This window comes from Paramacrobiotus metropolitanus, unplaced genomic scaffold (assembly GCF_019649055.1).
Source record: "Paramacrobiotus metropolitanus isolate TYO unplaced genomic scaffold, Prichtersi_v1.0 Parri_scaffold0000028, whole genome shotgun sequence".
NCBI lineage: Eukaryota > Metazoa > Tardigrada > Eutardigrada > Parachela > Macrobiotidae > Paramacrobiotus > Paramacrobiotus metropolitanus.
Window position 1 is genome coordinate 728465 of NW_026570248.1, and position 16440 is coordinate 744904.

The following is a 16440-nucleotide window of genomic DNA, read 5'->3' on the forward strand; positions in this document are numbered from 1 at the left end:
TTTGTTGCACTCGTAAACATCAGTGTATATTTGCTCAGCTAAAATTTATTCGAATCATTCATGCTTTATTTCACTGCAAGTTAAAACGTCCACTGCCTACCGCCTACACAAAACTGCAAATCGTTTGCACAATTTGTTGTGCTAAAATGACCTTTCACTCATTTAATAGATGAGGGACAGGCAACAATATAAAGGCAGTCCGTTATTAAGTACAGTAACAAATACTAAATTCCTGCAACCATCGTTGGTTTACATCAGCATTTGTTTAAAAGATACGAAAGTAGCCAACTTTCTCTGTCTAACATAAATAAATCCAAATGCTGCCGCCGCGCCGACAATAATAACCAATCCTGCGACGCCCTCTCTGTTATGGACGAGATATCTGCAAAGATTCGCAAGTCCTTGCCTAGGAAAGAACGCGTTATTCAGCAATTAAACAAAAAAGTCTAAAAATCAGCAAATTTTTGGCTTGTGCGGAATTCAAAATCTGACTTAATTTACCCGAAGTTCCCGAACCATCCTCCTCTCTGGTTCCTTCCATAGTGTGGCACAATAAATGTGCTTTTGGCGCCTCTACAGACACGAACAGCCATTACTTATTGTCAGATAATCATTGGACAAAAAAATGCTTACTTGTAAACAGCAAGTGTGGCAAGTTCAAGGTAAATATCTTGCGGAATAGTTATCATGTTAACAGATATTGTACGGGGAGGCTGCAATTTTTTCTCAGAGCAGAATTTCTTCACTTCTTCCATGAGAGAACTTTCCGCATCCATCAAATCCGTCTTCGCAGCTATTAAAATAATCAAATCCGTTTTAGTAAACACATTACTGTGAAGAAACTTTGCTTACCGACAAAAAGACTAGGTTTCGAACGATTCCCGAAATGCATTTGATACCGCTAGAAAAAGCATATTATGAAAAGCACGCCAATTTCCATTTTCACCAGTCACCATCCGTGTTCCGAGTAATCTCTAAAAGAAAATACCTCGAAATACTTCTTGACATACTCCCAGGATTCACGACTGGAAGCATCAAACAAAAAGCAGTTAACATCGCTTTTCATTTCTCTAGGATCCAAATTGTATTCTCGAGTTCGGCGCAACTGTATAAACAATAAAAGCAAGCTTAGAAAATTCACATTAGTTTTGTTGTTTCGAAATAATAGATCGATCACTCACTATCAAAAATTTTAAGTTATTGTAAACGGAGATTTGATTGATCACGTGCAGCGGCGACTGGGTATCGATTTGATCTCTGAACAAGCTCTGAAACTACATGATACAAAACATATGGTAAACTACATACTGAATTTTCACAACCGCTGTTACTTTAAATAATCAAAAACTACCTCCAAATTTCGACCAAGAAATCCTTGCATAAACGATGTCTTGCCAGCTCCTCTGCTCCCTATCACATTGCATAACACAACTTTGGGACTAACATCCCGTGCTGTAGCGCGACTCTCTGCAGTGGCATCTCGCTGAACTGCATAAAAACCCGAAAACGTTTACGCAATATCAACCGGATTTACAGATAAACTTACTATCAAAGGCACTACTCAAATCAGGTTCAGCCATCTGATAAGTGTATCCGAAGTGGGCGAACACATCCGCAGTATACGCAGGATTAAAATACGCCGTCAATCTGTACCCAGAATTAAAATACGCCGTCGAATACCGGATGACAAAATACTCATCGGCGTGTATTGTAGTAATTAATGTAGAAAACTCTTACTGAAAAAGCGAAATGAAACCTCGTCTCGTCAAAGCAAATCGTTTTGCACCGTTTTCAATGCTGGTTTCCACGCTGTGATACCAATCCTGGCCAATTAGTCGTTTGTGTGAAACACTTAACAGGTTTTGGAATTCGAACTCCGACAACAGGTCATCCTGATCCTTGTCATACTTAGAGAATAAGCATAATAAATAGTGGGTTCCTTGAGTGGAGATTTCTGCCCTGTGCATTCCCGGGCTTAATTTCGGCAATGATCGATACGGTTCCGATAAATCCAGATCGTCGTCGTAACCAAATTTTCGCAAGACCGTCCATGTCGCTTCCTGACGGCCACGATGAATAAACATCTGATTCAAGTATAAATAACCTAGTATTCAACAACAACATTTTGCAGCGCTCTCGTATTTAAGAGATTCTATGATAACCAAGCCACAAATTATTTTTATTACTGTACCATCCAATGTTATGCCGTTTTCCTGCACTCCCTGAGGCAGTTGTCGGGCAATACAGGTGCGCACTTCTTCCATGGCTTGCGGCAGCAATGGTGTGTTATAGCATCGCTCCTGGAGATGATACACAAGAATAGTGGAATAATTGCCGCAGATATACTCATTAAACAACGGTTCACACCTGAAATTCTTGCATTTCTTCTTCGTTCCAAACTCCATCATTATCCATATCACAAATCTTAAGAACAGGAAATAACTGTTTAAATCAAATAACGATTTCATAATGCTGCTAAGCTTTCACCAACCTTAAAAATCCGTGTCAATGCGGCAACACATTTTTCCGTGAGCTAAAAAATTTCGCGATAAGAACAAAGAATAACGAAAGTGATAGGGACATACCATCTGGTCAACAGAGTTAAATAAAGGGGCATGTGGAAACAGGACGGCTTTCTGAGCGTAGAAAAACAGCTCGGCTAAGTTTTTCATTGTTTTGGCAGAACACTAGGGAGAGGGAAAACATTGGCACTTGACGGAACATTAGGCACGTGACTGATGATGCTTACCTCAATGCTCGTATCAATTTCCTTAAATTTTGCCATGACTGGTACTACCCGCTGCAACCAAGGCGAACTATGATTATGTATTTACCGAAATTTTGTCAGATATGCAGCTCACGTTCAGCCCGCTCTCATGGTCCCCATGCTCGAAGCGCTCGTCGCTCTTGTTGCCGACTAGAATAACTGGCGTTTTGTGTCCATCGCCCAGTCGTTCTCGTATTTTCGGCAACCAGTAGGAGGCAATCTTTGGAAAAAAACTTGTTACATCTTCAGGGTTGCATTCAGTGCAAAGAGATAAAAGATGACAAAAATCATTCTCTCAGCGGCGGATAATGCCACGCGACTTTGCAATAAAGTGTCCGGAAATGCGAGTCTCACCCGATTAAAGCTTTCATCGTCCACCAATGAGTACACCAAGCAGACGACATCAGCCTGCAAAAGATGCGCAACTGTCTAAACATCCACTAAACCAGATTATCATTTTGCAAAAGCACTAATTCGTGAAAAATATTATGAAATAATTTTTTTGTCGGAATGGACAGAAGCAAATTGGGTGCAAACGCAATTCTTCGCAATGCTTATAAGGATTATCGAGGCACTGTGTCATCAATAATATCCTCCACTTACTTACCCGACAAACTTCACTAGAAATATCATTTTCCGTTTGTTCCCGAAAAGAGGTATCAACGAGAATAGTGGCTACTTTCTCCGGAGTAACATCGGGAGGGATCGTTATCGGCTGCGTGCGGGGTGGAACTGAATACGGAAACTGTTCACTAACGAGCGACAGAATCAGAGACGTCTTCCCCACGTATTCTGCAACACAAAGCAGACTCAGAAGTGAGATACATTATAAATGAAACTGATTCCCTAAAGCTGAGAAAGGAAGGCGTATGCGAATAGTAACATCGTACTTTAGAACAAAATGCCAGGAAATTGATTATTCAAGGCGTAGCAAAAATCAGAAAATACAGGACTTTTACAATTTTAAAGAAGCATTTGATCAGAATTTCATACAAAATATTTGGCAAACCCGAATGAATTGTAAATTGGCAGTTTACTTACGGTCCCCCACTAATAACAATCTTATGGTACGCGTCGAAGGATTTCCGGAATACTGTGCCATTTCAGAGGCGAGGAAATGCAAAATAAAGGATGCACAATGTGACAATGCCACAATCCAGCAAGAGACAGTGCAGCATCAAATTTCGAGAAACCATTCGCTGTAACACATCCACCGCGCGACGCGTCAGCTAATTTTGCGAAACAACACTTGATTCCAAAATCTCTGTTAGCTCATGATATCCAATGAAAACACAATTATAATAAAATGCATAACAAGCGAAGGAACCAAACCGCGCCGTGCCAGTCGCCTCGATGGCTCGAACCCCTCCAAAAAGAATTAACTGCATTAACTTTCCGATGCGTCTGTCAGACTTGAGCCAGTTGTTCGTTAATCGTTCACACAAAGCAGGACCTCAGAATCATTCACTTGCAAAATGAAACAAATAACAGAAAACTTGCAAGCGAACGTGGATAACACCTATTTTAACTATTTTTTAAAAAAAGGCTTCCAAATTAAAGAAATCTGTTTTGAAGTTATTCGGTTGTACTGTACGTTATAGCGTAGCCATCTGACGCATCGGAGCAGGCGGTGCCAGGCACACACACGCACCGGAAGTATGGGCGCTGTGGCGTTTTGCCGTACGGAAGCAGTCCGAAGCACACGCTCCGCGCGGGTGTTTTTTTGTTGTTTTCATGTTTTGGTCTAATTAACTTATATCAACTAGAGCTGCGCGCAGAAGACATTTATGTATATCCACTTTGTGTTTTCAATGTTTTGCTGGTATTCGTTATTATTTGTTTTGCTCTACGGTTATGTTTACTGTTTTCTATTTGGACAAGGGACTTTGGATTAGGCGGACAAATACCGAGTGGATATCTCACTGACTGAAATATTAACCGTATAATTAACGCTTTATACCCTGTGGCCTGTCTCGTAAAATTAGTTATCTTACGATTAAAAAGATACTCACTTAATTCAGGTGTGTATAATTTTATCCTTATCGGTTACCAACTGCGATTGCAGTAGGTACTCGTGGTACGGTACCTGATTCTGACTGGTGGAACGTCTGGCTCGGAAATTCGGAATGACAGTAAGTGGGATATCAACGAGACTTCAAGTATGATAGGATTTTGCGGTTATGAAATGGGTGCTTATCAGCAAAGCGAAAAACATCACGGATTTTTGGCCAGTTTAGGGTACGCGGTATGGTGATTACTGCTTGTACTGCGAGTGCATTGCTCTTTTGCGGACTGATAAGTTTTTTCGCCTTGCATTACTGTGTTAGCGCTCTGAATTCGATTCCTAATCAGCTGATTGGTCACCACCTTAATAATATATCGACTGCGAGATGGCGCAGTGATGTGGATGTAAAAAAATTATTTCTTCAAAGGATGCATAAAGGAAGCCATCGTTGAAGTGGACTCTCTGTATTTGGCGACATCAGCTACGATAGTGTACGATGGCGAGCTCATCTCACGATCTCGCTGAAAGTGAGCCACTGCTTTGTCCGCAGTCTCGACGAGAATCCCACAGAAATATTTGGTACCAGAGCCCGTACATTGGGGTATGTCCATACCGATATTACAATACCTTGAATTATCTAGGTAAATTGTAATCATACAAAGATTGCAAGTACAGCGAATTTTTAATTTTCAAAGAAAAAAACTTGATTCTTTGGTTCTGTTTTTCGTATTCATAGAATATTTATCTGTGCAGCACTTGATTAGAGCTACTCGAGTAGGGCTTGCGAGCACTAAAATCAACTTGCTGGAATTGTAGAAAATGAAATCTTTTTTGTTTTTACAGGGCCAGTTGGACGCTTTAGAAAGAACCGGCAGTGTTAGCGATTTCAGCACCTTGCGACAACTGTTTGATCAAGATGATGCAAATTCCGAGGGAATGCGTTCGGTGCGTTCCAATTCGACAGGCAGTCAGGACGGGCACCTCAACCGAATGCGAGCGTCAGTGCGAGCGTCTGCCCTTCCAGCAGCTGGCGAATTTAGCTACATTCGCAACAGATATGCTCCGTTGCGCGAAAAGAGCAGCACACGAGTAATTTCGGATCAGTACGAGGTATAGTTCTGATGTGAAATATTATTTTCACAGTTACATTGATTTATGCACTCTCATCTTGGATTTGTCCTTTCGAACTTAGCAAACTGTAGCTAAATAAATTTTTTTGTTACTGTAGTGTTTTTTTTACGACATATATAAGTTTTTGAAAAGCAGCACCGGATTAATGCGCTTTTCTGCTCGGACAGTGAAACCATTGAGAATTGGGATGTTTTCTCTTGTAGCATTAAATGGTAATCATGGTAGACAGCTTTATTTTTTGATTAATTAATTTGTCCAGTGTTTGAGTCTTTTAGTACTTTTCCCTGTTATGCAGAGCCTGGATTACGACAAGTGCGAAAATTCGCTGTACTTACGAGCTGAGGCAAAGCAAACTTTCTCCCATGTGAACCGCATCCAAGTGGAGAAATGGATCGTTATGTTTTTTATTGGGACTTTCGTGGCTTTGATAGCTAATGCGGTTGTGATAACGGTGGAGAAAATTTCCGAATGGAAATATAGCCGGCTGCGGGACATTTTTGATGTCTGTTCTACAACGGTACTTTTTGTAGTCTCTTAGATAGTTAGTTCCCAAACTACATTCCTTTTTAATTTATTGTTGCTCGTTACACAGTGGGTAATATAAAACAGAACCGCTCAAACTATAATAAAAAAATCTCTGTAAGCTTATCCACTCCATCCATGGTGCCCAGTACTGACGCCGCGTTCCCCCGTTAAATCTCAATCGACAGGCGCTGTCGAAGAAACTACATTTAACTGTAACTGCATTTATTATTTTTCCAGAAAGAAAACTGCTTAGTTCAGCCGTTGGGTTTTTGGATCCTTAGTAATATGGTACCCGTTTTGCTGGGAAGTGCTCTCACGGTGTACGTCGCACCTGCCGCGTCCGGAAGCGGTGTAGCCCAAGTGAAATGTTTTTTGAATGGTGTGAAAATTCCAGAATTCGTCCGAATCAAGGTAAAATCTTAGAGAATTACTTTTTAAAAAATTCGTGATCTAGCAAACCGTTACGCTTATTTAGACGTTAATTGTGAAAATATTGGGAATGATTGGATCCTTGACCGGGGGTTTGGCAGTGGGTAAAGAAGGCCCGATGATTCACATTGGAGCCATTGTCGGCGCAGGTGTTTCGCAGGGCCGTTCCACAACTTTCAAGAAAGACGCGCATATTCTGGAAGAATTCCGTAGCGATACTGAAAAGCGGGATTTTGTATCTGCCGGAGTGGCGGCCGGCATTGGTGCGGCTTTTGGAGCTCCAGTAGGTGGTGTGTTGTTGAGTTTGGAGGAAGGTGCGAGCTTTTGGAATCAGTCACTAACGTGGAAAGTCGTAAGTGTGCTAACATGCAAGCTTGATTGTAAAATTGACTGGGCCGTACAGAGTACCAGTGCATCTGACATTCAGGTCAGCAGGAGTTTTGCGATTGTATAAATCGGAAATGGCGAATGTTGCAGTTTTTTTGCTCCTTGGTTTCCGTTTTCGTCTACAACTTGATAATTGGTGTTTACGATGGCCATCCTGGCGACTTATCAAATTCTGGGTTGATTAACCTGGGCGAGATGATGAACTTAAAATACCTTGCATATGAAATCCCGATTTACCTGCTTATGGCCGTTGGAGGAGGGCTCCTGGGAGCGATTTTTAACTTCCTTAATTTCCATCTAACTATGTTCCGGCACAAGTATGGATTCCTTTGCTTCTGCAAAATTTTCCTGCTAAACTGGACACAAATCAAACTAATTTGCTTTCTAGACATATTACACGGAAGTGGGCGAGAGTTTCAGAAGTTGTGCTGATCTCAGCCGTCACGGCAACAGTTGGGTTCATGCTAATTTATTTCATTGACGATTGCCAAATGGTAAAGGATACGAGCCCACAAAGAACGGTCCAGGTTTGTTTTGAACTTGATTGCTTATTGACATATTCAAATCGAAAAACTGGGGCTTATATTGGGAAGATCTAATGCAACTTCACTGCCTGAAGGTTGTTGTTGTCATGATTTGCAGATGCTATGTCCAGATGGAGAATATAGCTCAATTGCAACCATGCTGTTCCAGACATCGGAGTTTAGCGTTCGAAATCTCTTACACGATGAACCTGGTAATGTGACGTGAGATGTTAAAATAAGTGGCTTCGTTATTTTTCAAGGTGGTTAGAGTATTCAAATTTTTTCCTGAGCGTATTAAACATTTAGCGGCGTTTCAGTTTGGCACATAGCGCTATATTACATTCGTTTCTTTCGTTTTTCAGTACCAGCTGTAGGGAAGTTTATTTTCTGCGAAAATTTTTTTATTGATTATATGATTTCATTAATATTATATTCATTTTTATTGGTAATTCCCCTTGGCTAAATTTCGATTTTTAGTTGCCCATAATTTTGTTCCATGTATGGTGTTGTGGTTGTATGGAATTGTATTAAAATGATCACACTTTAAAATGCATGACGGCAGACAGAATCATATTTTGCGGATTGTGATTTTTACTCAATATTGTTCTTATTTTAGGGACATATAGGCCGACAACTTTGGTTGCGTTCCTGATAGTTTATTTTCTCTTGGCTTGTTGGACTTGTGGCAGTTGGATTCCGAGCGGTAATCTGATTCCGGGTTTGCTCATCGGTGCAACTTGGGGCCGACTCTGCGGTATCGGTATGATGAAGTTGGTTCCCGGTGTTCCAATTGATCCTGGAAAATATGCGTTGATCGGGGCCGCAGCCCAACTGGGAGGAATTACGAGAATGACAATATCATTGACCGTTATTGTAAGAGCACCCTTTTTAATTTTCTGCTTTCTTGTATTGCATTGTAATTTGGTATCAAACAGCAATTTTCTGAGACGGAAGTCTCGGAATCCAGGCACTTCATTTGAAGTGTGAGTGTGTTTCAGCTGATTGAGACAACTGGAAACATTACATTTGGACTTCCAATTATGATTACTTTAATCGTGGCTCAGTGGGTGGGCAACTGGTTTAATGATGTAAGCTCAATTAAATTTTTTCTCGACAATGTATACTGGCGCTTATGCGAAATTCTGCAGGGATTGTTTGACATTCACGTCAAGCTTTTGCGCGTTCCTCTTTTGGACTGGGAACCTCCTCCACTTTCTTCCCACATGACTGCAAGGTGTGTTATAGTGGTAGCAGAAAATTGTGACAGTTTAGTTATTTTACCGAAACAGTGTTGTGGTTTGATAGATAATTGTAGAAATGCGCTATTTGTTTAGGAGTTCGCTTATTTTCTGCACTGCGTTGAAAGATATTATTGCAGATCCATCATGAGCTATCCTGTTTATACTTTCAAGACGGTGGAGAAAGTGGGTGTAATTTACGATATTCTAAAGAAAGTCACGCACAACGGGTTTCCTGTTGTGGAGGAAGGAGACATCCGTAATCCCGTAAGTAAACCGGGTGCACTTTGGTCGTGTATGAAATCTGCACTCTTGGCTGGTGATAGTGATTCATGGCTGATGTTTTAGTTGTCTGACGAACCAGAAACATTCGGGCGTTTCCGCGGACTGATTTTGCGTTCGCAGTTAATAACACTTCTTCAGAATCGAGTATTCAACGAGTCGCCAAATATCAGCGAAATACGGCGTCGTTTGGATATCCGAGCTTTTCGGGATGACTATCCAAGATATCCTAGCATCAAGGTGAGCATTTCCTATTTTCGATTTGTTAAATGATATGGTTTAGTTTACACCAAGATTTTTCACATAGGACGTTATAATTACCGAAGCAGAAAAGAATTTCACCATGAATTTGTATCCTTACATGAACCCTTCTCCGTACGTTGCGTACCTGGTGCGTATGGTACTTTGGGAAATATCTTAAAGAGTTTTTAATGTGAGGTGATGACTTTCTTCACCTTTAGAGTACTCCTTTTCCGCGGGTTTTTCGACTTTTTCGAGCGCTTGGATTACGGCATATTGCGGTTGTTGATACACGCAACCAAGTTGTGGGCATAGTCACTCGCAAAGATTTAGCTCGATACCGGGTGGAAACTCACAAAGGCCGAATAAAGGTCGAAGAGCTTCAAGTGTCTAACGAGTTAGCAGTCAATCCCATAACGAGAGCATGCCCTTAAATTTAGTGCTGGCTGGCTGTTCCAAATTTTAAAATCTCTTGTTTTAACCATGATGCTTATGTGATTATTGTTGGACTGTGATTTCAACCGTACAGGTAGTAAGAACTACTGCATCTTTCACTTTTTAGTATTTGAAGATTGTCTTACAAAATCGATGTTTGATATTGTACATTGATTCTGCATTCACCTTATTACTTGCTATACACCTTTACTCTACACGTTTGTTCTTTTAAAGACCTAAAAAACAACTTCCGGCAAAAAGATGTCCTTTCTAATGGTAGTAAAGTGAATGTCTTTACGATAGTTCCTTCCTTTATAAGTCGATAGTTCCTTTCAAAAACGGTATCAACTATCAAACCTTTTTGAGAACAGCAGCAAGCCACTTGAAACAAGACGATTCAAAACTCTTAACCAAAAAAGGAATCCCAAACGAATGCTTTTAACTTCATAAATTAATGACGTATCACAAAAACAATCATAACTCCTCGGGAGAATGCGTTATGGATTCTTCACCTTCCGCAACTACAAAACCCGTCAGAATGTTGAGCTGCACATCAAAATAAGCAATTTTCTCTTCTCTTACCGGTTTGATTAGCTGACTGGTTTTCGTTCTCTTCCTTTTGAATTGTATCTAAAAAGAAAAGTTGAATTTATTAGGGCAGAGGATATTACGCAAGCGTACAGGCTTGCGAGATAAATGTGCCGTTGCCCACGCGAAGATGTTCGGAAGACGCGAACATTCCGTACGATATAAATCAAATTCACAAACGAACCTTCACTGCCTTCCTCCACAGGATTGTTATCTTCCTGTCCAGATGCATTCGATTCTCGTGCAGCATCTTCAGCAGCCGAGGTACCATTCTCAGATTTTGCAGAACCATCCGTCTTTTTCTCTTTCGATGCCTTATCCGCCTTTGCTTTCGTCTTGGTAATTTTTAATTTATTCAGCAGGTACTGCACTTCTCGGTCCAATGTTTTGCCTTTTTCTACAACATCAGCCACCTTGAATACAGGAGCGCTGGTCAGCGGTGACTTTTCCTGAAGCCCCACATTTGTCGTGCGCCATTCCTGAAAACGAAATTTTAATTTCGTTTGCACAGTCGTGCTATACAATAATAATAATAATAAGCACAGCATAAAAGCAACACAGAACGCTTACTTCCGTTTCTTTTATCAGTTTCTTCAAGCCTTCAACTTCCACCTCGGTAAACACACCATCCAAGCTACCGTTAGACATAACTTCTAAGAACGTCTTGGCCAAATCAATCGATTTTGCCATGTCCGACAGGACTTCAGGGCGTTTCTTGTGTTCTAAAACTCGATCAGCGATATCTTTTATAGCTGCTTCCAAGGTTTTCAGTTTTGATTTATAAACCTAGCGAGCAAAAAATAGAGAATCATGCTATCCCGAGGAACACTACGACAAGTCCGCACCGAAGCAGCTTGAATGGATGATTCCTCTTCCAACCAGTCCGACGCTTCTCGAAAAACTTTAAGGACTGATTCCCGTTCATTTTCCGTTGATACCTTCTCGTAAGCTGGTTGATAGATCTTGTCCTGAATATCAAAAATGTACGTCTCCAAAACGTTTCTGGCCTTCTCTCGCTCCATTTTTTCTCTGTCTTTATCATCCATTGCTGACAATCTGCAAATATAACCCATGCTGCACTGGGAAATCCGCGCTTTCTTATTGTTCCTGACCTCTTCTTGCTTTGCTGAAATTCTTTCTCCTTATACTCTGCAAAATCCATTCTTGTCACGCCGTGCTTGAGCTTTTCTTTTGTGGTAACGGTCTTGTTGACAACCGTGGTGCTGAACACTTTGCCAGTATCTTCAGTGGGCTTTTCAGTTCCATTCAGAGCTGATTCCACGCCGGTAGCAGCATTAACGTCTGCGTTCGCGGACTCTGTTGCATTAGAAGCAGCTGAGTCGTTCGACTGGGATCCCGAAAAGAAATTAGTAATAGACTGTCCGATTTCTAGAAACAAAATGGTGAAAAAGTCATATTCCTGAGCAAAAACTTGAACAAACAACTTCAAGCTTTTGGTTTCTAGGTAGTTAAAAAGTAACAGCCTCAAAACACGACGTTAAAAAACCTTTTTGGAAAGGCTTCAGCGTAAACCATGAAACACCAACAACAAGACCAAGCAAAAAGGAGACGTGCACAAAAATCTTAAATCTCGTGCAACCCGAAAAGGAAAATAAATCCAAGCTCACCTGATGAAATTCGACGCGCTATATTAGAAAACGAAACCCCTAAAGAGAATTCGGAAATGCAGAACCCACCACCGCTACTCATTAAGAAGTCCGTACGCAGAAATTCACAAAAAAAGTATGAAAGGATACGGATACGTTGTTCGTTATTTTCACAGCTTACTCTCCATGGTAGATGGTATTTCCTGCTCTTTTTCGAATTCAAAAACCACTTCCGCATTGTCAAGTGAGAAGATACCGCTGGCATCTAACTGGAAATGGGCTTTGACACCCTTCGAGCGCTTTTCTTTATTTTTCTCAAACGCCTCGGCAACCCCTTGGAGATCAATTTGGAAATCCAATCCGTTTGCGATATATGCTTGTTCAGTTGCTGAAAGGAAATCATGTTCGGCATATTGCACCGTAAACTTAAAATCGGCGGTATGCTTGGGGAAAGTCAGCACTTTGCGCTGGGGATAACTGTTGGATCGCGCGAAGAGAACCCGTTTGACCAACCGATTTGTGGACTCTGTTAACCAACAACACAATAAAACCGTTAATAACGTTCACGTCTTCATAAACATCAAACACCACAGGCTATACAGCCCACGGAATACGGTAAAGTAATAGAAGAACAAGAGATTACCGGCGTTCGCCTCCGCGCCCTCTTTTGAAGATCCACGTTCAAACTGCACGGCAATGGGAATAACAACTGCGTCAGTTATTTCAAAAGCCTTCACCTTGAACCCTTTACTCAAATGAGCTGCCTGGTAAACTGCGCCTAAAGCGATGGCTTCGTCACTGTTTAAGTTTTTCTGCAGTTCGCTCCTTAAAAATACAAAATTGTTGCTTGTACATCTGGATGCGCATTGTTCAATCAAACAACAAATATAGCACAAAACAAATAATCACCATAGACGCACCTTTTTACAGCGGTCAAGAGTTTCTCCTGCACCTTAGGGATACGGGTGCCTCCACCGATAATGATAATTTGTTGTATTTCTTCCAGTGGAACGGCTGATGCCTCCAATGCCTGCTCGACAACTCGTGGAATGTGATTGAAAACATCTTCACAAGTGGACTCGAGTTCCGATCTCAAAACTTTGTACGAGAAGTCAACATCATCCATCAATCCTTCGACCTACACAATAAAAAAACAATCAGTTGAAATTGTTCTATAAGCAAACGATTTCCTCTACAAATTATCATCATTTTAATTCAAACTATCCAAACTTTTCCGTTGCGCATGCACCACCAACATTACGTACACTTCTACTACTAGAAAACCGGCATGTAAAAATATACTTAAGCAATACCTGAGCCACAAATTCGGTGTTGGCGCTCAAAACTTTTTTCACCCTTGCAGCCTCTTTTAGCAGTTTAACTAAAGCTTGAGGGTTTTTTGAGGCATCTTTCTTTGTTTTCTCCAAAAATTTCTTGACAAACAATTGTCGTAAACGCAGATCGATCTCCAGTCCGCCCAAAGTGCGATCATATCCAACACCTTTGACATGCAAGACTGCATTTTCACCACCCTCTTTGGGTTTATTAAGTTCATAACCGACAACAGTCGCAGTTGTTCCCGTCGATCCCATATCGTATATCATAATATGCTGCATTGTGGCATTCATTTCTTTCCGACGAAACACTCCATAGTTAACCGCAGCTGCAGGGAACAGAAAATTATCAGTCGCGATTTCTGATAATTATCAAACAAAACGAAAGAGTTTACCGGCAGTATTATCATTTAGCAACTGAAGAATTTTCAGGCCAGCCAGGCGAGCGGCTTCTTCGATAGCCAGTCGTTCAATTTGTGTAAAATACGGGGGAACAGCGATCACAGCTTCGGACATCGGATGCTCTTAATATAAATTCACTTCATTAGAACGTGAAAAAAGAACGCCAAAATATCAAAACTATGGAATGACAGTCGAGAAGCACTCAAATTTTTACACACACATTTCGTACCAGCATATTTTTCGGCCAGCGTCTTGGCATACTTCAAAATCATAGCCAACAATTCTTCCGGCGAAAACTGGGTGTCGCTAAACAGAACATCAAAGATCGAATCCAGAGCAATAATAGAAACAAAATTCTGAAGGCTTTTTATCACCTGTCGATTTTGAACGCAACTCGTTTGGATACCGGATCGTCAACCAAATCATACTGTGGAAAACGTTCTCGATACAGCTGCGTCAGCGGGTGGCTCACATTTTTGCCCAAGAGATCAAGGAAAAACACGAAGCAATTCTTCGGAGATCTAACACACTGCAACAAGTAAATATATTATACACACAAGTGTTTCTCGATAATAGAAAACGTTACATTAACTCCTAAATAACAATAACAATATCAACAAGTTTTCAATCAAAATCACCAACCGTACTGAGCGCCGCTTCTCCAAACGTCCTTTCTCCATTCCTTATGGCAACCGCCAAGGGCGTCTTTCGCTGTGACTCGCTACAAACCGGAAATACGTACTAAAGTAGGTATGTAAGTTAAATTTGTAGCGAAGTTTGTATATAGTATTTTAAAAAATGTTTTGTGTTCTGTCGCTTAAGTACTAGAAGTACTCGTAGTACTGTATGTGTGCAACTGAAGCACTTATGTTATTACTGCGATCATCATCTTGGGAAAACTTACGAATTTAATGCGATTTCCATCGGCACTCCAGGCTAGAAAAAAAACCGAAAAGCATTGATTATAAATTTATGTGGCAATATCGCGACAAAAAAAAGAATTCAATTAGTGATGGAGGTAGAGACAAAATAATACATGTTCCAAAAAAATTTCCAGCTTTACTGCTTACAAATTCATTATCATTTATTGAACACAATGGGGATCGATTTTTCATTTCTATTATTTTTTGCAACAGTATTGCTCGCAGCTGGAGAATTTCAAGAAAGATGCGAGTTCTAAAATCAACCAAAATTCCATACCTTCACAATGGCGATTTTTAAAAATTCGCTACTTAAATCGATTGACATCGTCGCGAGAGCACCTGCAATTGCATTCCCAGATAAAAGCAAGTAAAATAAGTTGTTTCGAATCGTATTTCTCCAGCATCACAGCAACATTGTCCTTACTTGTGCTCCTCCATGAGAGTCCGAAAACGCATATGACCAGGAAAAAATTTCTGAGATCCATTTATACCGGCAATTCCTGTTTTACTGTAGCTGTAGTAGTATGTCTACTGGCACAACAGCCGAAGCCGAACTCTGCGAATTATCCAACACTCGCGAACACCAGCGCGCCAAGCTTCTCCACAACAAAACAAATGTCCGAATATAACGCAAAAAACAGTGAAATTAATCAATAATAATCAAAAAGGTGCATTAACGAGTTTAGAATCTTTTCTAGTTCCCGAACAAATTCTCCTTCATAATTGTTGTCAATTTTCAAAAATCAAAAACTCTCCATTTTCCGGCAGCGCGCTCCGCGAAGCGCAGCAGCAACTAACAATGCGGAGTCTGATCTTTACTCTATAAACGAAATCAAACTTCAATAGTTTTCAACGAACAATAGAAAACTCAAGTCATTAGACTTTCAGCCAATTCAGTGGTCACTTTTGGACAACTAGAAGTCCAATTTTCATTCAATTCGCCACTCGAACTAAAAATTTTATGGGTTTTGGATAAGTATTTTAGCTGGCGAAGTACAATTGGTTGCTGGCACATTGCATTGCTATACTGGATTGGTTCAAGCTATATTAGCCACGCCTGTTGCGTGAGCTACGGGATCCCGTAGCCGCCACTTCGGTAGCTTGGCGAGTGTTAGCAAAAACTAACAAAATAATATTTACTTTTATAATATTTTTACTTATATTTTATTTCAAGAAAGAAATGAAAAATGAAAACAGGACAATTTAGCGGTAGACGATTACCACAAAAACACTCTGTCAAAAACATGAATCGTCTATGCTTTTTGAATCGCGCACTGACAACGTGACACATAGTGACATAGGTAATTAATTAAACAAGTGGTGTACTCGTACTATACTTGGATCCCATTTTGATCTGAATTCTGGATGTAATATCTGTATATATTCAGTAGGAGACAGAAGACACTATTATCGCTGCCGGAAGAACTCTTTCGAACATGGTTGCATGTTTGACCGGTGGTGGACTGGTATTACGACTAGACGGTACTTAGGGTGGGTCTCACATTCAAAGCGAATCTAGTTGCGATACAGCAACTCCACCTCGCGAGGTGGCTTCGCGTACCGTATCTGTAGGCGTGGCCACTGCAAACAACCACCTCGTGCGGTTGAGCAACCGTACCATAA

The 16440-nt window shown here is 40.7% G+C and overlaps 3 protein-coding genes across 4 annotated transcripts; 1 reads left to right on the forward strand and 2 right to left on the reverse strand.

Annotated features, from left to right (window-relative positions):
- Positions 1-11: 11 nt before the first annotated feature.
- Positions 12-4537, reverse strand: LOC129588198 (mitochondrial Rho GTPase 1-A-like). The gene is made up of 18 exons (XM_055482336.1): positions 3809-4537; positions 3375-3559; positions 3122-3175; positions 2862-2987; positions 2750-2800; positions 2586-2687; positions 2492-2533; positions 2368-2424; positions 2192-2300; positions 1738-2104; positions 1547-1647; positions 1352-1488; positions 1182-1274; positions 989-1105; positions 853-901; positions 634-793; positions 502-573; positions 12-406 (listed from the first exon to the last, which is right to left on the reverse strand). Exons 1-18 carry the CDS (start codon positions 3867-3869, stop codon positions 250-252), a joined length of 2040 nt encoding a protein of 679 aa, XP_055338311.1. The 5' UTR covers positions 3870-4537; the 3' UTR covers positions 12-249.
- Positions 4479-10231, forward strand: LOC129588197 (H(+)/Cl(-) exchange transporter 7-like). 2 transcript variants are annotated; one of them, XM_055482334.1, is made up of 16 exons: positions 4479-4899; positions 5200-5373; positions 5616-5882; positions 6199-6420; positions 6666-6839; positions 6904-7209; positions 7335-7561; positions 7633-7771; positions 7887-7980; positions 8385-8641; positions 8767-8856; positions 8917-9002; positions 9147-9273; positions 9355-9528; positions 9596-9679; positions 9750-10231. In XM_055482334.1, the coding sequence occupies exons 2-16, from the start codon at positions 5269-5271 to the stop codon at positions 9960-9962; spliced, it is 2565 nt and encodes an 854-aa protein (XP_055338309.1). In that variant the 5' UTR covers positions 4479-4899; positions 5200-5268; the 3' UTR covers positions 9963-10231. The 2 variants fall into 2 exon arrangements, with proteins under 2 accessions (XP_055338309.1, XP_055338310.1); XM_055482335.1 differs by lacking the exon at positions 4479-4899 and adding an exon at positions 4902-5005.
- A 25-nt stretch (positions 10232-10256) lies between these two features.
- LOC129588195 (hypoxia up-regulated protein 1-like) lies at positions 10257-15787 on the reverse strand. The gene is made up of 17 exons (XM_055482333.1): positions 15242-15787; positions 15095-15156; positions 14799-14830; positions 14537-14615; positions 14269-14423; positions 14124-14200; positions 13888-14016; positions 13472-13821; positions 13079-13296; positions 12802-12983; positions 12340-12684; positions 11664-11940; positions 11397-11607; positions 11122-11337; positions 10736-11030; positions 10546-10593; positions 10257-10484 (listed from the first exon to the last, which is right to left on the reverse strand). The coding sequence occupies exons 1-17, from the start codon at positions 15300-15302 to the stop codon at positions 10438-10440; spliced, it is 2784 nt and encodes a 927-aa protein (XP_055338308.1). The 5' UTR covers positions 15303-15787; the 3' UTR covers positions 10257-10437.
- Between the last annotated feature and the right edge of the window lie 653 nt (positions 15788-16440).

Coding starts and splice junctions, on each gene's coding strand:
- LOC129588195 (XM_055482333.1), bottom strand. CDS start 15,302: ATGGATCTCAGAAATTTTTTCCTGGTCATATGCGTTTTCGGACTCTCA. Junction 12,685..12,801: donor GGGCGCGGAGGCGAACGCCG/GTAATCTCTTGT, acceptor GTTGGTTAACAG/AGTCCACAAATCGGTTGGTC. Junction 11,031..11,121: donor AACTGATAAAAGAAACGGAA/GTAAGCGTTCTG, acceptor TTTCGTTTTCAG/GAATGGCGCACGACAAATGT.
- LOC129588197 (XM_055482334.1), top strand. CDS start 5,269: ATGGCGAGCTCATCTCACGATCTCGCTGAAAGTGAGCCACTGCTTTGT. Junction 7,210..7,334: donor AGTCACTAACGTGGAAAGTC/GTAAGTGTGCTA, acceptor CGAATGTTGCAG/TTTTTTTGCTCCTTGGTTTC. Junction 7,772..7,886: donor GCCCACAAAGAACGGTCCAG/GTTTGTTTTGAA, acceptor CATGATTTGCAG/ATGCTATGTCCAGATGGAGA.
- LOC129588198 (XM_055482336.1), bottom strand. CDS start 3,869: ATGGCACAGTATTCCGGAAATCCTTCGACGCGTACCATAAGATTGTTA. Junction 1,275..1,351: donor TTCTTGGTCGAAATTTGGAG/GTAGTTTTTGAT, acceptor TGTATCATGTAG/TTTCAGAGCTTGTTCAGAGA. Junction 902..988: donor ATGTCAAGAAGTATTTCGAG/GTATTTTCTTTT, acceptor TGCTTTTTCTAG/CGGTATCAAATGCATTTCGG.